At 50.0% G+C, this 21,042-nt stretch overlaps 1 protein-coding gene across 1 annotated transcript; it reads left to right on the forward strand.

Moving 5' to 3' along the window:
* The first annotated feature begins 714 nt into the window (after nucleotides 1-714).
* Nucleotides 715-1,824, forward strand: LOC125534147 (BTB/POZ and MATH domain-containing protein 1-like). Its single transcript, XM_048697437.1, has one exon. The coding sequence runs from the start codon at nucleotides 715-717 to the stop codon at nucleotides 1,822-1,824; it is 1,110 nt and encodes a 369-aa protein (XP_048553394.1).
* The last annotated feature ends 19,218 nt before the right edge of the window (nucleotides 1,825-21,042 follow it).

The raw sequence follows: 21,042 nt of genomic DNA on the forward strand, positions 1-21,042 counted from the left end.
GCGGCGGGCGGCAGCTCTTGCAGCTTTAAGTGGAGCTGGATTGGACGTGTGAGAGGGAGGAAGGATTTGGAATAGAAGGGAAATAGCTGAGGAGGAAGATTATGGATATCGCTTGGGGAAAATACGTGTGGACTAACACGTTTAGTTGGGGGTAAGGTGGAGAGAGGGAGCGGTGCTGCGTATACAATAGATGAGTAATGCTAGACAGGGTGGGTGGTTAGGATGGCTCCACCAATGAAATTCAGGGCGGGGGGGGGGGGGGGGGGGGGGGGCGGATTAGGAGGGCACGCCGCACTGCCCCATGAAAGTCCGTCGCGCAACGCTCGTGTGTGTAGTATTATCGACAATAAACCCTTTGTTGTCCTCAGTAGGATTGCAACAAGACCCCAATTGTAAAAGTTAAACTACGGATAGGGTTGCTATGGGCTGTCCGATCAAAAGAAGATCAAGGGCGAGGATGCGGTCGACGCGCGCACCTTGATCCGTAGGATGAGCGGTAGCGCGCGTTTCCTTTTTTCGATTCCTCTCCAAAGTCGGACGCCCACGTATACGACTCCTTGATGATTTACTCTCCTAGCTTTCTTCGGATTCCTTTCTTTTTTATATAAGCCGCCTAGGTACGGTACGTACGCGCGTGCAAATTCTTTTCAAGTCTATAGTTCATCATCAAGACGATCGAGTTAACTTCCCGTCTGTTCTCCACCGCTGCCGGCCATGGCTAACAGCAGCTCGGCCTCACCGGAGATCACGTCGAGATGTGTCACGGTCAGGGAGCACACCGATACGCTCAATTTGGAGGTGGACGATTATCTGGGGCTCGTTGGCATCGGTGTCGGCGAGCCCCTTACTTCGTCCGTCCTCGAAGTCGGCGGCTACAAGTGGATGATCAGCTTCTACCCAGACGGAGTCGAGAACTATCATGGCCACGCCGCAGCGTTTGTGCACTGTTACAGTGACAGCAAAGACACCGACGATGTGACCGCCAAGTTGACGCTGAGCATCCTAGAGAAAAGGAGCCAGGTAAACGTAGCCAGCTTCGATGCGATGAAGCGCGTCTTCTCTCCCCGCGATTACCAGACATGGGGCCATCACGGATTCGCAGACAAGGCCAAGCTGGAATGGCTGTCGCAACTGGGGGACGGCTGCTTCACGGTACGGTGCGTCCTCACCGTCTTCACGGACACGGACGAGTCACCGCCTCTGCAGCTGCCCACAGTGCCCAGCCAACTCTTCAGCCAGCTCGAGAGCATGCTAGAGGACGGGAGAGGCGCCGACGTCACGTTCCTCGTGGGCAGCCAGGAGTTCCGCGGGCACAGGTCCTTTCTGGCCGCGCGGTCGCCGGTCTTCGGAGCTCAGTTCTATGGCCCCATGGCGGAGAAGGACGACATGCCGCGCGTCAAGGTCATCGACGTTGAGCCGGACATCTTCCAGATGATGCTTCACTACATCTACAAAGACTCGCTGCCGCTGCCACCCGCCGACGACGAAGGAGGCTACAGCGTCGCGGCGATGCAGCACCTGATGGTCGCGGCAGACATCTACGGGCTGGAGAGGCTGAAGCTCATGTGCGAAGATGAGCTGTGCAACACTATGGATGTGGCCACCGTTATGAGCACGTACGCGCTGGCGAATCAGCACCACTGTAATCGACTCAAGGATGCGTGCGTGCAATTTATTATGTCGTCAAAAGAAGTGTTGGCCGCCATCCTCGAGACCAATGAGAACTTCTTGATGACACGTTGCCGACCACTGCCATTAGAGGGGGATCATGAAGAGGAAGACGTTGATCACAGCAGGAAATTCAAAAGGACTCGTACAGAATAGATGTTGGTTTTCTTTTTTGCATAATGAATATTTTGAACCATAGCAAAAGTGCCTCAACGTTTGTAAGCCCAAAATGTCTGAAGATTGATGTGCTAAAACCTTGGTATTTGTTTACAAAAAAACTTGAAAAGTGGAAGATTTATGTTTGCCTTCTTATGAAATTCGCATGCAAACTATTGCATTCCTCCTTGGATCCTTTGGGTGTTGAAAGAAAATAATAACCATATTCAGAACCCTCGTGCCAAAAGCTCTTTCCTGGCCGAAATCATCGAAATGGAAAAAATCTGCCATTTTAACCGAATGTTGCAGTATTTGTCATTTCTCCACAGAAAATTGCACACAACAAAAGAACCCGAACATGTACATGCGCATTTAAAGAACAGTTTTGCTAAAACTTAGCTAGATAAGAAACAAATTGGTCTCATTCATGCACCTGGCCATCCGATCTAAACGTGCGGAGATTCGTACGTGCTGTTTTTCTTTTCTTTTTTGAGTAACTCGTGCGTGCTGTTTTTTTGCATGCAGCCACGCGGACACGGCAGCCCAAGTTGTTTTGTTTTGTCGGCCCGCTTGTCCACGCTCTAGCGACATGCACCAACGCACTACCCAGTTACTACCACAGTCCATTGCCTCAAAAAGGAAAAGTTACCACACTCATGTCTATCTTTTTGTCACCTTTTTATGTCTACATGTTAATAGGGAAAGCGACCATGTCATTCCTCACTCTCGTGACTAATCTTTCTTTCTTTTTTGGCTGCATTTTTTCTATTGTTATCATTTGATTTCCTTTTTATTTATTTGTTTATTTAGTTTTTGTTAGTTTTTTCATTCTTTATATGCAAACACTTGTGACAAATTCTAGTTGGATGAGATTTTGTTAATTTTGGAATGTACAACTAGATAAATCTATTTTTCATTTCATTTTTTTCTTGGGTCACAACAGCAAGTCTTTAAAAATAGATCGCAACTGCAAGTTTTCAAAAGGAATCGCAAGTTCGCAACAAGAAGTTTCAAATGGGATGACAACTACATGGACTCACAGGATCGTAACTACAAGTTTTTAAATGGGTCGCAACTGCTACCTTTCAACGGGATGCAACAACACCTACCCTAGGGCATATGTGTGTGTTTTTTCATGTGCCCCGCGTGCTAGCTCACACTTTCACATTCATGCTTTCTCGCCTTGTCGGCCTGTGGGTTTTCTGTATTGTCTCACTATTTTTTGTTGTTGAGTTGTTTATCTTGTTACATCTATGCGACGGCAAGAATTGTAACCCGACCGCAAGTGTGCGGGCACAAAACGACTGCAACTAGGGTCTAAAGGGAGGAGGGTTGTCGTGGCCAGTTGCATGTCCATCACTAGACATGCAATTGCAAGGGTTGTAACCTGACTACAACTGCATGGGCACAATGCCACTTCAACATGGGTCAGGAGGGGGTTGTCGGGCTAGTTGCATGTCCACCACTAGACATGCAACTGCAAGCGTTGTAATTTGAGTGTAACTGCATGAGTACAAAGGGACCGCAACTGCATGGGCATAAAGCGACTCCAACTGAGGTCGCGGAGGCAGGGTTGTCCTGGGCAGTTGCGTGTCCATCATTAGACATACGACTTCAAGCATTGTAACCCGACCGCAACTGCATGGGCACAAAGTGACTACAACTGGGGTCGGAAGGGAGGAGGCTTGTCGTGGCCAGTTGCATGTCGACCACTAGACATGCTACTGCAGGCGTTTTTGCAGAAAGACCCTACAGTTTTACACAATTGAACCCACAGTCACAATTTTCTATCTAAGTGAAATAACTCTTCGTCATGGGAAAAAAAGGGTCACTCGCATCCTCCCAACAGAATGCCTGAGCTCGCGTCACCCCCACGGCTTCACCTCTCTTGGAACCGACCCACCTTGCCGCCGCCCCTCCCCTTCTCCCACTTCGCAACTCCGGCGTCTGCCAGATTCACCCGCATCCCTCACCCACCCATCCTCTCTCTCTCTCTCTCTCGGTGTCAAAACCGGCGGATCTCGGGTAGGGGGTCCCGAACTGTGCGTCTAAGGCGGATGGTAACAGGAGGCAGGGGACACGATGTTTACCCAGGTTCAGGCCCTCTTGATGGAGGTAATACCCTACGTCCCGCTTGATTGTTCTTGATGATATGAGTATTACAAGAGTTGATCTACCACGAGATCATAGAGGCTAAACCCTAGAAGCTAGCCTATGATATGATTGTCTGTTGTCCTACGGACTAAACCCTCCGGTTTATATAGACACCGGAGGGGGATAGGGTTACACAGAGTCGGTTACAAGGGAGGAGATCTACATATCCGTATTGCCTAGCTTGCCTTCCACGCCAAGGAGAGTCCCATCCGGACACGGGACGAAGTCTTCAATCTTGTATCTTCATAGTCCAACAGTCCGGCCAAAGGATATAGTCCGGCTGTCCGAAGACCCCCTAATCCAGGACTCCCTCAGTAGCCCCTGAACCAGGCTTCAATGACGATGAGTCCGGCGCGCAGTACTATCTTCGGCATTGCAAGGTGGGTTCCTCCTCCAAATACTCCACAGAAGATTTTGAACCCAGGGATAGTGTCCAGCTCTGCAAAACAATTTCCACATACCACCGTAGAGAGAATAATATTTCCACAAATCTAATCTGATGACGTGTTTTGACAGCACGACGTTATGTCATGGCCCAGTCATTATCCGAACCGTTTTTCCCAACCAGCACTGCACATATTGCGAGGCGGCTTTCTTGACACGTCTTGTCGAAGCAGAGATCGTGTCCCCCTTATTACGGGATTCTCATCAATACGGACGTGGGTAACCCACTCGCACCCGTTGGTATGACTCCTCGATTTTAGGCGAGTCCAAAATGGCCGCGAGGAGGACGCTTGACATTCTCCCTCTTTATAAAGAGGCCAAGACCTGTCCTTTTTTCCTCTCGTGCTCAATCGAATCCTTCCCCCGCCTCGAGTTCCAACACCCCAGGCTCAGGTCAGGCGCTTCGGACCTTCAACCATGTCCGGATCCAACCTCCAAGGTCGGTGGATGCCTTCCTCTGTCATAGAGGAGGACATCAAGAAGCTGAGAGAGGCCAGATATCTGACCGCCGAAATTTCGCACAGGCTGCCCGCCCGAGGGCAGGTCATCCCCACTCCCAAACCCAACGAGAGTGTTGTGTTCATCTCTCACTTCCTCCGAGGACTAGGCCTCGCTCTGGATCCCTTTGTTAGGGGGCTCATGTTCTATTATGGGCTAGATTTCCATGATCTGGCCCCGGATTCCCTCCTTCACATCTCGTCGTTCATCGTCGTATGTGAGGCCTTCCTCCGCATTACCCCTCACTCCGGCCTGTGGCTCAAGACCTTCAATGTGAAGCCGAAGATGATCGAGGGGCGGCACGCAGAGTGCGGAGGTGCCGTGATAAGCAAAAGCGCTGATGCTCCATGGCCAGAGGGTTCCTTCCCAGAGGCGTCCAGCTTGTGGCAGCGTGAGTGGTTTTACATCACAACTCCCCTAAGTACCAAGTGGGTAGCCGCCCCTGCCTTTCGCTCGGGCCCCCCATCACAACTGACGTCATGGATCAGCAGGGGGCTGAGCTAGGGTCCAGCAAATGATGTGCCGATATTGCAGAGTCGCATCCGAGATCTCTTTGAGAGAGATTTCAGCCTGGTTATGGTAATGCAAGTTATGCTAGTTCGTCGAGTCCAGCCTTGCAAACGTCGACCCCTCCGTATGTGGGAATTCAACCCGGAAGGACCGCGAACTATTCAACACTTCCTCGGCATGACGCTCGAAGAGATGTATAAATTGTTCTTCAGACCCCAAATAGAGTGTCCGGACACCACCGAGGATGCGGGTCTGAGCTGCAACCGCCCTGATACCCAAGTAAGTAATCCCATGGCCGAACACGCTGTCCTTTTATTTATCATGACATCATTCTGAAAAGTCGCTCTTTGACCAGGACTGGATAACAAAGGCGAAGATGATCAGGTGTTCGCCCCCCCTTCCCGAAGGCTTGGCCAATCCAGTACTGGACAGAATGCTTGAGCTGGCGCCTTATCAGGTGCCCTCAAAGGAAGATGAAGGGGGGAATAAAGAGGCCGAAAGCGGGCCTCAGTCGCTACTCGTCCCAACCGGGGGAATGAGCGCCTCCGCGAGGGAGGATAACCAGGGAGAAGAATCTGACATTCCCTCTCCCCGAGGAAGGAAGAGGACCACCTCTGAGGATCCGGAAACAAAGGTTTCCAAATGGGAGAAGAAATCTTCACCAGAGGGTCCTGCCTCAGAGGGTATTCTTGCCGCACAATGTCCGCACGGGGATCAGCCCTCTACCGAGCTGTAAGTAATCAAAAGGTATTTTAATAGTGAAAGTGTCCTACCTTACTTCTGAAGACAATAACCGAAGCTTATATCTTGTAGTTCGGATCGTAGCCCTTCTCGACAGAGTTCGTCTTCGGGGGATCTTCTTCCGGAGATGATGGAGAGCGAAACGCCTCCCCCTGTCACCCCGCCTCATGAGGCGGGCGACCCTGAAGAGTCGTCGCGGAGGGTCTCTCCTGATCCGCCAAGGCCAGAGGGTAATCCTTTGGCTACTCGGAGTCCTCAGTATTCGGCTCCTAAAGAGAGCAACAAAAAGAGTCCGGAACCGTACAGTGTGCGGTCGGACGCACTGAAGGATCTTCTGGAGCAAGCGACCATCTCAGAAGTGCATCATACGCTAATGGGTACGGTAATTGAAAGGATTTCATCCGCTGAAAGCGGATTGCATGAAGCTTTTATGAGTCTGCTGAAAGGCTTTGAGGTACGTGAAATAGTGTATGTTTTTGACAGTACCGCACACGTTAGGTGTGCCCTATGCAGATAGTAGCCCCTGAGACTCTGGTTGTCGTTGAAAATGGCGGCAAACAGAGGATCATAGTCCCAGGTAATAACCAGACCGCCTTTATGTGCAGGTGGCTGAAGCTCCGGTGGCTAGCCGGACTGATGGGTTTGCCGAGCTAAAGCGGCAACTTGATGCGGCAGATGCCGACATCGTGCTTGTCAACAAGCGGCTTGACGAGGCACAGGGTAAGTGATTTTTTCGGTGATCAACACATAGTAAGAGGAGCATGATGCCAGTATCTTTAATATGTTGTGACTGCAGATGGAGCTGCCACCGTGGAGACCTTTCAGGTGGAGCTTGCCCGAGCCAAGGAACAAGCAAGGAATAGCGATGCGGCCGCTCTAAAGGCGGTTGAAGAGTTGAGGGCCGAACATGCTGCGCATTGCCAGAGCAAGGAAAGAATAGCCAAGATGGCCGTTGAGTTGAAAGATGCTGCTGACCGTTACCAGCTTCTTGAAAAAGAAAGCCGAGCGAGGGCGACAGACCTAGAGAAGGCCATGGTAGCAGCCAAGGAAGCCCGCTCCAAAATCAGAGCGACGAAGGAGGAACTGCGTCAAGCTGCGGATATCATGGCTGGGAAGCCCTTCTTGTTGCGGACTAAGTTCAAAGATCCGAAGTATGCCCCTCTTGACCAACTATGGAGTTCTGTGGACGCCTACATGGATTTGGCAGCAAGTGCTGCTGATGCGGCCAAGTATTTCAAGGATCAAAAAGATCGTGAAGTGGAAAAGCTGTTCTGGTCACAGTTCCATGCTCCAGTGCGTTTGCTGCTGTTGAATGAGCGAATGGCCGAGTGGGCCGAGCTCAATAGGTTGTCCGGACTTGCCATGAGGTCTGTTGTGGATCATCTGTGGCCGGGAGGGCCAAGGCCGAATAGTTACTTTAGTTTAGTGCAACAATTCCTTGGTGCTTTACCGCACATCGATGCTATGAAGAGGTCAGTGTGCATAGAGGGTGCGCGGATGGCCTTTGCCTGTGTCAAGACATACTGGGCAGAGATGGAGGCCACCACTGTTGCAACACAGGGTTCGGCCGTGGGCCGAGTGGCTGCCGAGCACTACTTTGAAGAAGTCCTTGAAGGCGCTCGTTTGATAGAGACTCAGTGCTCGAAGAATATTATGTTTTAGTGACATGTACTCCCATTGTAAAAACAATGTTTTATTGAGTTATCAAGGCTGTGTTTATACTTTTGCCTGAAAGTATTATGATGCCTCCTGTGCGGCCGTTTATGTATATATGTATATAACCTGAAAGTTTGCAGTCGTCGGCTTCCGCTCCCACGCATATAATGCGGGGGTGTTCGCAAAAAACGCGTATTCACACTTGATCCAACGTCTTGGTCCATGAAGGAGGTGGTAGCACAGCGAACGAGGCAATCAGACTATATTGCTTTAACACTTTCACTTAGCCATATGAGTTTGACGGTGGGGCTACTATATAGCCCCTGGTACTTTTGCGCTCGTCCAAATACGGGGCGTGTACGTACATGACCGGGAAACGACCCTTCGTTAATGCAGAGGAATCCCGAAGATTCCGTTGAGTCATCGAGTGGTTGACCAGTCTCGCGCTTTATCATGACAGTCAGTTTTCGGCTTTCTCTACTGAGGTGCTCATCCGGATGAACCAGGGCACAATCGCAGTAGTTCTCCTAGTGCTACCTTAGCCGATATAGCGGAACATAAGGTACCAAAACGTGGGAGCCGGGCAAACCCAACATTTTACCAAAGACATGATTCGGAGCTGATGCATATAAGGCCAAACTCGCGACGCTGAACACTCCCTAAGGTATTCGGTCTTTATAACATATGCCGGGCTGAACGATGCCCTTAATAATAAACCCCGAGTGTCCAGGTACGTGCAATGTCCTGACGTGGCCACATGCCAATAACATCAGCATCCTTCTCGGTTGTATTGAGTATCCGGAGGATGTGAACAACAAGAGACAGTAAAAGAGGTTTACGCAGGGTCTTAATCTGAAAAGAAACCTTTGAGCGGGTCCCTGCTGCACGTCTGCGCCCGTGTCTCCGTTGTGCCATGTCCTGGACGGGCGTAGCACGATTTTCATATGTAAAAGAGAAGAACTTAGGTGAAAGTTGTCGTGCCAAAAAATTGGTTATTATCAATATACTATTAAAATTCAAGATAAGTCAAGTTGAGCCGGACTAGCCCTGATTACACGTGGGAAGCCCCTGGTACCGTTTAGGAGGGTTTGACAACCAAACCAATCTCATGTATATGTAGTGGTGCACCGGACTCATTTAACCGTGTCCGTGGTCTTGACGACCTGTCATTTTTTCTAGTTGGTGAGGCCGTCTAGTGCTCGGCGGCTAAAGCTGCCGCACGTTCTTCCGCGCGTAGAGAACACTCAGTATTTCTGCTAACTGTGATGGTGCCACGTGGACCGGGCATCTTAAGCTTGAGAGAAGCGTAATGCGGTATTGCATTAAAACGAGCGAAAGCTGCTCTTCCGAGTAGTGCCTGATAGCCACTTCGGAATGGAGCGATGTAGAAAGTTAACCTTTCGCTTCGGAAGTTATCGGAAGAACCGAATACAACCTCTAGTAATAGAGAGCCCGTACAACGGGCCTCTAGTCCTGGTATTACTCCCTTCAAGGTAGTATTACTGTGGCTTATTTTTGTCGGGTCTATCCCCATTTTGCGGACTGTGTCCTGATATATCGGATTTAGACCACTGCCGCCGTCCATGAGGACTCGTGTGAGATGGTATCCGTTTATTATTGGGTCTAACACCAAGGCAGCCAATCCTTCGTACCGGATGCTTGTCGCGTGATCCCCGCGATCAAAAGTGATCGGGCAGGCCAACCAGGGGTTGGACCTAGGGGTGACGAGCTCTATGGCGCATGTGTCTCGGAGTGCATATTTGCTTCTTCTCTTTGTCACATGGATCATGTTTACTATTTTGACCTCTGGTGGGAATTTTGTCTGTCCTCTAGTGCTTTGCTGGCGAGGTTCGTCCTCGCCTTCGCTTGGTGTCTCCCTCCCCTTGTGTTCGGCGTTTAGCTTACCGGCCTGCTTGAAGACCCAACATTCTCTGTGGGTGTGAGGGAGTCCTGGATTAGGGGGTGTTCGGGTAGCCGGACTATACCTTCAGCCGGACTCCTGGACTATGAAGATACAAGATTGAAGACTTCGTCCCGTGTCCGGATGGGACTTTCCTTGGCGTGGAAGGCAAGCTTGGCGATGCGGATATTCAAGATCTCCTACCATTGTAACCGACTCTATGTAACCCTAACCCTATCCGGTGTCTATATAAACCGAAGGGTTGTAGTCCGTAGGCAATCAACTCCATATACAACAATCATACCATAGGCTAGCTTCTAGGGTTTAGCCTCCTTGATCTCGTGGTAGATCTACTCTTGTACTACCCATATCATCAATATTAATCAAGCAGGACGTAGGGTTTTACCTCCATCAAGAGGGCCCGAACCTGGGTAAAACATCGTGTTCCCTGCCTCCTGTTACCATCCGGCCTAGACGCACAGTTCGGGACCCACTACCCGAGATCCTCCGGTTTTGACACCGACATTGGTGCTTTCATTGAGAGTTCCTCTGTGTCGTCGCCTTTAGGCCCGATGGCTCCTTTGATCATCGACAATGATACGGTCCAGGGTGAGACTTTTCTCCCCGGACAGATCTTCGTCTTCGGCGGCTTTGCTCTGCGGGCCAATTCGCTCGGCCACCTGGAGCAGATCGAAAGCTACGCCCCTGGCCATCAAGTCAGGTTTGGAAGCTTAAACTACACGGCTGACATCTGCGGAGACTTGATCTTCGACGGGTTCGAGCCACGGCCAAGCGCGCCGCACTATCTCGAGGGGCATGATCTAGCTCTACCTCCGGACAGTGTCCTGGAGGCCGCACACGCATCGGTTCCGACCCCTAACTCGGAGCCTACTGCGCCAATCGAGGATGAGCGGTTGGACGTCACCTCGGGGGCTTCGATCTCAAAGGCGATCGAGCCGAACGCTAGCCCCGCACTCTGCATGATCCGTGACTCCGAGGATCCGGACTCCTTTCCGAACTCCGAACCCCCCGCGCCCCTGCCGATCGAATCCGACTGGGCACCGATAATGGAGTTCACCGCCGCAGACATCTTTCAGCACTCGCCTTGTGGCGATATCCTGAACTCTCTCAAGTCTCTCTCCTTATCAGGAGAGCCCTGGCCGAACTACGGTCAGCGAGGATGGGATACGGACGATGAAGAAATTCAAACCCCACCCACCACCTACTTGGTAGCCACTGTCGACAATTTAAACGACGTGCTCAACTTCGACTCCGGAGACATCGACAGCATGGATGACGATGCAGGAGATACCGACGAACCAACGCCCATAGGGCATTGGACAGCCACCTCATCTCACGATGTGTACATGGTGGATACCCCTAAAGGAAGCGACAACGAGGAAAAAGGGGATGGGACGGGAGATCGACCCCCCAAAAAGCAATCAAAGCATCGGCGTAAACGCCGACCCAAGCCCCACCTCGACAAAAACCCAGCCATAGAGCAGGACAAGCCGGTAGACGACGAGCAGGCCTTAGAGCAACCGTCCGAACAGGGCAACACGGATAGAGAAACCGAACATCCCTCCTCCGGCAAAAACGGCATTCCGGACGACCTCACGCCGAATAAACCTATGGAGCAAAAGAATCTCCACGAGAGGCTCGTTGCAACTGCACGCAGCCTAAAAAAGCAAAAGTGGAAGCTAAAAACAGTGGAAGATGCACTCCGGATTAGATGGAGCAAAGTAATCAATACCGCAGATAAATACGGCGACAATCGCCGCACTAAAAGCTATCCGAAAAGAAAGCTACTACCTGAATTCGACGAAGAGGCCCTAGAGCCCTCGCATTCAAAAAATGAGAAAGCCACACGGTCGGATAGACGACCCCATAAAGCGGCAAGCGGCGCTGCACCTAAATCGGCATGCGACCCACTTAAGGATTCGCATCATGGCCCAGTCAGGTCCATTTATGGGCCAAGAAAGCAAGCTCTCGTAAGCAACGCTATGAAGCCATCATCAGAATCCGGCACACCCAAATACAGGGGCGCCGCACACCCCCTATGTTTCACCGATGAGGTCCTGGACTATGAATTCCCAGAGGGATTCAAACCCGTAAACATAGAGGCATATGATGGAACAACAGACCCTGGAGTTTGGATCGAGGATTATATCCTCCACATACACATGGCTAGAGGAGATGATCTCCACGCCATAAAATATTTACCCCTTAAGCTTAAAGGGCCAGCCCGACATTGGCTTAAAAGCCTTCCCGAAAACACAATTGGAAGCTGGGAAGAGCTCGAGGATGCTTTCCGAGCAAACTTTCAAGGGACCTATGTCCGCCCTCCGGATGCAGACGATCTTAGTCACATAACTCAGCAACCCGGAGAATCAGCTCGGCAGTTCTGGAATAGATTCCTCACTAAAAAGAATCAGATAGTCGACTGTCCGGACGCCGAAGCCTTAGCAGCTTTCAGGCACAACGTCCGAGACGAATGGCTCGCCAGACACCTCGGCCAAGAAAAGCCAAGAACAATGGCCGCACTAACAAGCCTCATGACCCGCCTTTGTGCAGGGGAGGACAGCTGGTTGGCAAGGTGCAGCCCCAGCGACCCAAGTACATCCGAAACTAGGGATGGAAACGGAAAACCACGACGCAACAAGGACCATCGCTGGACTAAGGACAAAAGTCCGAAGAGCACGACAGTCAATGCCGGATTCAAAGGCTCACGACAAAATCAGGCAAAATCGCCCCCCAGGACAACAGGGACTATCCATCCAACCTAAATAAAATCCTAGACAGGATATGTCAGATACACAGTACTCCCGGGAAGCCTGCTAACCATACCCACAGAGACTGTTGGGTTTTCAAACAATCCGGCAGACTCAATGCCGAACACAAGGGGCTCGACACACCAAGCGAAGACGAGGACGAACCCCAAAAGCAGAGCACCAGGAAACAAAAGAACTTCCCACAAGACGTAAAAACAGTGAACTCACTTCACATAACAAAACGTGCGGCGCCCGTAAAGGTACGCACCACACGGCCCATCCCCAAAGGGTCCTGCCACTAGTTGTCAAAACCGATCATCTTCGATCAGCTAGATTATTCTAGAAATATCAAGAATGTAGGCTGGACTGCCTTGATACTCGATCCAATAATTGGCGGACTCTAGTTTTCAAATGTCCTTATGGACGGCGGCAGTGGACTAAACCTGATATATCAGGATACAATCCAGCACATGGGGATAAACCCAGCAAGAATCCGCCGCAGCAAAACCTCCTTTCAAGGGGTAATACCGAGTCCGGACACCCATTGTATGGGTTTTCTCCGGCTCGAAGTCATATTCGGCTCTGCCGATAACTTCCGCCGCGAAAAGCTGACCTTCCATATCGCCCCGTTCTCAAGTCGCTACCAAGCACTACTGGGACGCGAAGCTTTCGCTCGCTTTAACGCAATACCGCATTATGCATCTCTTACGCTTAAGATGCCCGGTCCACGAGGCATCATCTCTATGAAGGGGAAGCACTAAAGTGCGCCTCCCCAAGCGGAGGACTGTGCGGCCGCTTTGACAGCCCCACAGCAAAATGGCCTCACCGGCCAAAAAACTTCGAAATAGGTCATTCAAGACCACGACCGCTGATAGACGAGTTCGGTACCAAATTATCATTGATGCAGGCCTAGAGGCCATATAGCCCCGCACTAGGGGCTCCACGCATATACAATAAGAGACAATAAAGCTCAATCTTATATATTTTACTTTATACTCTGTTTATTTTAAACTTTTTCGGCACGACCCGTTTACAACTTAGTTCCTCTCTTTTACAGATGAACGTCGTGCGGCGCCCGTCCAGGATACGGCACAATGGAGACACAGGCGCAGACGTGCAGTAGGGACCCGTCCTAAAGGATTCTTTTTAGATTAAGACCCCGCGTAAACCTTTTTTACTGTCTCTTGTTGCTACACATCCCCTGGTTTTTTCTGATATAACCAAGGAGGAGGCTGGCGTCTTGGCATGTGGCCACGTCAGAATTTTTGCACGTACCTGGACACTAGGGGCCTTTTTTTAATAAAGAGTGTTGTTTCGCCCGCACTCATAAAGACCGAACACCTTAGGGAGTGTTCGGCGTCGCGAGTTTTGGCATTATATGCATCAGCTCCGAATCATGTCTTTGGTCAAATGTTGGGTTGCCCGGCTCCTGAGTTCGGCTACCTTACGTTCCGCTCTATCGGCTAAGGTAGCACCAGGAGAACTACTGCGATTGTGCCCCGGTTCGGCCGGGCGAGCACCTCAGTAGAGAAAGCCGAAAACTGACTGTCATGATGTAGCGTGAGACTGGTCAGCCACTCGATGACCTATCGGAATCTATCGAATTCCTCCGCTTTAACGAAGGGCCGCTTCCCGGTCAGGCACATACGTGCCCCGAACTCGGACAAGCGCAGTTGCCACCAAGGGGCTACCTAAATAGTCTCACTGTCAAACTCCTATGGCTAAGTGAAAGTGTTAAAGCATTATAGTCCGGTTGCCTGGCCCGCTGCGCTATCACCTCCTTTGTAGGACCAAGACGTTGGGTTAAGTGTGAAAATGCGTCTTCTGCGAGCACCCCCGCACTATGTGCGTGGGGGCTGAAGCCAACGACTGCCATCTTTCAGATTTTGTATATATATATATATATATATATTTAAAACAGCCGCACAGGAGGTGTTCCCAATACTTGGAGGTACAAGTATAAATAAGGCCACTACAGTTTATCAAAATATTACTTTATAATTACATATGCTATCATAACATAGCATCTTTCGGGCACTGCGTCTCTATTACACAAGCGCCTTCAAGAACTTCCTGAAAATAGTGCTCGGAGGGTACTCGGCTTTTGTCCGAATCTCGGGACGCAACAACGGTGGTCTCCATCTCTGCCCAGTATGTCTTAACACGGGCAAGAGCCATCCTAGCGCCCTCTATGCATGCTGACCTCTTCATTGCATTTATACGCGGCACCACGTCAAGGAATTGCTGCACTAAGCTGAAATAACTCTTCGGCTCCGATCTCTCCGGCCACAGGTGACCCATGACGTACTTCATGGCGAGTCCAGACAACCTATTCAGTTCGGCCCATTGAGCCAAACGATCATCCACTGCCAGTGGACGCTCTGGATTGTGAAACTGCGACCAGAAAAGCTTTTCCACTTCGCGATCTTTCTGATCTCGAAAGTGTTCGGTCGCATCAGCAGCACTCGCTGCCAAGTCCAGATAGGTATCCTCCACACTCCACATCCGGTCCAACGGAGCAAACTTCGGATCGCAAAATTTCCTTCGCAGCATAAAGGGCTTTCCAGCCGCAATCTGTTCGGCCTGAAGCAGCTCCTCCTTCACAGCTCTCATCGCAAAACGCGCGTCCTTGGCATTGGCAACGGCCTTCTCTAAGTCCTTCTGTTTCGCCTGGTCTTCTTTTTCAAGAAGTCTGCAACGGTCTGTAGCGCTTTTTAACTTTTCGGCCATCTCGGCCATCTCTTCCTTGCTTCGGCAATGAGCAGCCTGTTCGGCTCTCAGCTCTTCAAGGGCTTTCCTGGTAGCCGCATCACTTTCGCTGGCTTGTTCTTTAGCTCGGGCAAGTTCTGCCGTAAGACTCTCCACGGCGGCCGCACCATCTGCGTCAAGCACACACATCGTAAGACACAGGCATAAAACTGTTCTTACCTGATGCCGCCCGAGGAATTACATACCTTGAGCCTCATCAAGCCGCTTATTGACAAGCGTGATGTCGGCATCTGCCACGTCCAGTTGCCGCTTTAGTTCGGCAAAATCGTCAGTTCGGCTCGATTCCGGACACCCTGCCGCCTACATTCAAAGGCGACATCTTAGACCTGGGATTATGATCCTCCACGTGCCGTCATTTCTTGACGACACGCAGAGTCTCAGGGGCTACTATCTACACAGGGCGCATCTTATTCATGCGCAACTGACAAAAGTATACATTATCTAATGTACCTCGAAACCCATCAGTAAACTTTTGACGGCCTCATACAATCCGCTCTCTGCGGATGAAATCCTTTCTGTCACGATGCCCATCAATGCGCGGTGCTCCTCTGAGATAGAAGCTCACCCCAGCAGAATCTTTAGCTCCTCCGGCCGAGCACCAGACGGTGCCGGGCTCGTCCCATGACCTCTTTCGAAGGCCGGACGCGGAGAACCTCGGGGGGCCGCATAACTACCTTCCGCCCCTGCCGGATTCGGAGAAACCCTCCGCGACGACACCTCAAGGTCGCCCGCCTTGCTAGGCGGCACGGCAGGGGGAGGCGTCCCGCTCTCCATCATCTCCGGAAGAAGATCCCCCGAAGACGAGCTCTGCTGAGAAGGGCTGAGGTCCGAGCTACAAGGTAAAGGTTTGGTTAATCTTCTCAGATATAAATCAAGGATTTCCCTCATCCCTCAAAAGGAAAATCTTTCTCCACTTACGGCTCGCTGGAGGGCTGATCCCCTTGAGGGCGTAGTCCGGCCGAGGAACTCCCCGGCGTCGGACCCTCTGACGAGGATTTTCTCCCCCGCCTCGAGGCCATGGTTTTCGGGTCGTCAGAGGCGGCTCTCTTCTTCCCCTCAGGAGAGGAATTGTCGGTTCCTCCCTTCGGAGCAGCCTCCTTCGAGGAGGCCATAGCTTCCTTGTCCTCCCCCTCCAAAGGCATTATCTCCAGCAACCTGACCAGTACGGGATCCGGCCTGGTTTCAGGAAGGGGAGCCGGACACCTGATCAGCTTTGCCTTCGCTATCCACTCCTGTTTAAAAGGACGGCTCTTTTAGGGGCAAGTTTATGACAATTATAAGGATAGAAGCTCCGGGCACAAGGTTGCTTACTTGAGTATCCGGGCGATTGCAGCTTAGGCCTGCGTCCTCGGTTAAATCCGGACACATCTCTTGTGATCCGAAGAACAGTCTATACATCTCCGCGGGCTGTTGGAAATATGCCGTAGAGGTAATAATAAATTGGTTATTATTATATTTCCTTGTTCATGATAATCTTTTATTGTCCATGCTAGAATTGTATTGATAGGAAACTCAGATACATGTGTGGATACATAGACAACACCATGTCCCTAGTAAGCCTCTAGTTGACTAGCTCGTTGATCAATAGATGGTTACGGTTTCCTGACCATGGACATTGGATGTCGTTGATAACGGGATCACATCATTAGGAGAATGATGTGATGGACAAGACCCAATCCTAAGCCTAGCACAAAGATCGTGTAGTTCGTTTGCTGAAGCTTTTCTAATGTCAAGTATCATTTCCTTAGACCATGAGATTGTGCAACTCCCGGATACCGTAGGAGTGCTTTGGGTGTGCCAAACGTCACAACGTAACTGGGTGGCTATAAAGGTACACTACAGGTATCTCCGAAAGTGTCTGTTGGGTTGGCACGAATCGAGACTGGGATTTGTCACTCTGTGTAAACGGAGAGGTATCTCTGGGCCCACTCGGTAGGACATCATCATAATGTGCACAATGTGATCAAGGAGTTGATCACGGGATGATGTGTTACGGAACGAGTAAAGAGACTTGCCGGTAACGAGATAGAACAAGGTATCGGGATACCGACGATCGAATCTCGGGCAAGTATCGTACTGATGGACAAAGGGAATTGCATACGGGATTGATTGAATCCTTGACATCATGGTTCATCTGATGAGATCATCGTGGAACATGTGGGAGCCAACATGGGTATCCAGATCCCGCTGTTGGTTATTGATCGGAGAGTCATCTCGGTCATGTCTGCATGTCTCCCGAACCCGTAGGGTCTACACACTTAAGGTTCGATGACGCTAGGGTTATAGGGAAAGTATGTACGCGGTTACCGAATGTTGTTCGAAGTCCCGGATGAGATCCCGGACGTCACGAGGAGTTCCAGAATGGTCTGGAGGTAAAGATTTATATATGGGAAGTCCTGTTTTGGTCATCGGAAAAGTTTCGGGTTTTATCGGTAACGTACCGGGACCACCGGGAGGGTCCCGGGGGTCCACCAAAGCCCCGGAGGGCTGCATGGGCCAAGTGTGGGAGGGGACCAGCCACAGGTGGGCTGGTGCGCCCCCCCACAAGGGCCCAAGGCGCCTAAAGGGGAGGTGGGGGGCAAACCCTAAGGGCAGATGGGCCTTAGGGCCCATGCCTGGTGCGCCTCCCTCTCCCCCTCCCCTTGGCCGCCCCCTAGATGGGATCTAGGGGCTACCGCCACCCCTAGGGAGGGAACCCTAGGTGGGGGCGCAGCCCCTCCCCTCCCCCTATATATACTTGAGGTTTGGGGCTGCCCAACACATGTGAATTCTCTCCCTGTTGGTGCAGCCCTACCCCTCTTCCTCCTCGTCTCTCGTAGTGCTTGGCGAAGCCCTGCTGGAGTACCGCGCTCCTCCACCACCACCACACCATCATGCTGCTGCTGAATGGAGTCTTCCCCAACCTCTCCTTCTCCCCTTGCTGGATCGAGGCGTAGGAGACGTCACCGGGCTGTACGTGTGTTGAACACGGAGGTGCCATCCGTTCGGCACTAGGATCATCGGTGATTTGGATCACGACGAGTACGACTCCATCAACCCCGTTCACTTGAACGCTTCCACTTAGCAATCTACAAGGGTATGTAGATGCACTCTCCTTCCCCTCATTGCTAGATTACTCCATAGATTGATCTTGGTGATGCGTAGAAAATTTTGAATTTCTGCTACGTTCCCCAACAGTGGCATCATGAGCTAGGTCTATGCGTAGTTTCTGTGCACGAGTAGAACACAAAGCAATTGTGGGCGTTGATTTTGTCAATTTACTTGCCGTTACTAGTCTTATCTTGATTCGGCGGCATCGTGGGATGAAGCGGCCCGGACCGACCTTACACGTACTCTTACGTGAGACTGGTTCCACCGACTGACATGCACTAGTTGCATAAGGTGGCTAGCGGGTGTCTGTCTCTCCCACTTTAGTCGGATCGGATTCGATGAAAAGGGTCCTTATGAAGGGTAAATAGCAATTGGCATATCACGTTGTGGTTTTTGCGTAGGTACGTTCTTGCTAGAAACCCATAGCAGCCACGTAAAACATGCAAACAACAATTAGAGGACGTCTAACTTGTTTTTGCAGGGTATGCTATGTGATGTGATATGGCCAAAGGATGTGATGAATGATATATCCGATGTATGAGATGATCATGTTCTTGTAATAGGAATCACGACTTGCATGTCGATGAGTATGACAACTGGCAGGAGCCATAGGAGTTGTCTTAATTTATTTATGACCTGCGTGTCAACATAAACGTCATTTAATTACTTTAGTTTATTGCTAACCGTTAGCCGTAGTAGTAGAAGTAATAGTTGGCGAGACAACTTCATGAAGACACAATGATGGAGATCATGATGATGGAGATCATGGTGTCATGCCGGTGACGATGATGATCATGGAGCCCCGAAGATGGAGATCAAAAGGAGCAATATGATATTGGCCATATCATATCACTATTTGATTGCATGTGATGTTTATCATGTTTATACATCTTATTTTCTTAGAACGACGGTAGTAAATAAGATGATCCCTCATTAAAATTTCAAGAAAGTGTTTCCCCTAACTGTGCACCGTTGCGAAAGTTCGTCGTTTCGAAGAACCACGTGATGATCGGGTGTGATAGATTCTTACGTTCGAATACAACGGGTGTTGACGAGCCTAGCATGTACATACATGGCCTCGGAAGACATGCAAAACACTTAGGTTGACTTGACGAGCCTAGCATGTATAGACATGGCCTTGGAACACAAGAGACCGAAAGGTCGAGCATGAGTCGTATGGTAGATACGATCAACATGAATATGTTCACCGATGTTGACTAGTCTGTCTCACGTGATGATCGGACACGGCCTAGTTGACTCGGATCATGTAATCACTTAGATGACTAGAGGGATGTCTATATGAGTGGGAGTTCATAAGATGAACTTAATTATCCTGAACATAGTCAAAAGGTCTTCGCAAATTATGTCGTAGCTCGCGCTTCAGTTCTACTGTTTAGATATGTTCCTAGAGAAAATTTAGTTGAAAGTTGATAGTAGCAATTATGCGGACTAGGTCCGTAAACTGAGGATTGTCCTCATTGCTTCATAGAAGGCTTATGTCCTTAATGCACCGCTCAGTGTGCTGAACCTCGAACGTCGTCTGTGGATGTTGCGAACATCTGACATACACATTTTGATAACTACGTGATAGTTCAGTTAAACGGTTTAGAGTTGAGGCACCGAAGACGTTTTGAAACGTCGCGAAACATATGAGATGTTTCGAGGGCTGAAATTGGGATTTCAGGCTCGTGCCCATGTCAAGAGGTATAAGACCTCCGACGATTTTCTTAGCCCGCAAACTAAGGGAGAAAAGCTCAATTGTTGAGCTTGTGCTCAGATTGTCTGAGTACAACAATCATTTGAATCGAGTGGGAGTTGATCTTCCAGATGAGATAGTGATATTTCTCCAAAGTCATTACCACCAAGATGCTAGAACTTCGTGATGAACTATAATATATCAGGGACATATACGATGATCCTTGAGATATTCGCGATGTTTGACACCACAAAAGTAGAAATCAAGAAGGAGCATCAATTGTTGATGGTTGGTGAAACCACTAGTTTCAAGAAGGGCAAGGGCAAGAAGGGATACTTCATGAAACGACAAATCAGCTACTGCTCTAGTGAAGAAACCCAAGGTTGAACCCAAACCCAAGACTAAGTGCTTCTGTAATAAGGGGAACATCCACTGGAGCAGAATTACCCTAGATACTTGGTAGATGAGAAGGCTGGCAAGGTCGATAGAAGTATATTGGATATACATTGTGTACTTTACTAGTACTCCTAGTAGCACCATGGTATTAGATACCGGTTCGGTTGCTAAGTGTTAGTAAACTCGAAATAAAAGGTTGCGGAGTAAACGGAGACTAGCTAAAGGTGAGCTGGCGATATGTGTTGGAAGTTTTTCCAAGCTTGATGTGATCAAGCATCGCACGCTCCCTCTACCATCGAGATTGGTGTTTGCGTTGAGCATAGACATGATTGGATTATGTCTATCGCAATACGGTTATTCCTTTAAGGAGAATAATGGTTACTCTGTTTATTTGAATAATACCTTCAATGGTCTTGCACCTAAAATGAATGGTTTATTGAATCTCGATCGTAGTGATACACATGTTCATGCCAAAAGATATAAGATAGTAATGATAGTACCACCTACTTATGGCACTGCCACGTAAGTCATATCGGTATAAAACGCATGAAGAAGCTCCATGTTGATGGATCTTTGGGCTCACTTGTTTTTGA

Source organism: Triticum urartu, chromosome 2A (assembly GCF_056163025.1).
Source record: "Triticum urartu cultivar PI428250 chromosome 2A, HENAU_Tu73, whole genome shotgun sequence".
Lineage (NCBI taxonomy): Eukaryota > Viridiplantae > Streptophyta > Magnoliopsida > Poales > Poaceae > Triticum > Triticum urartu.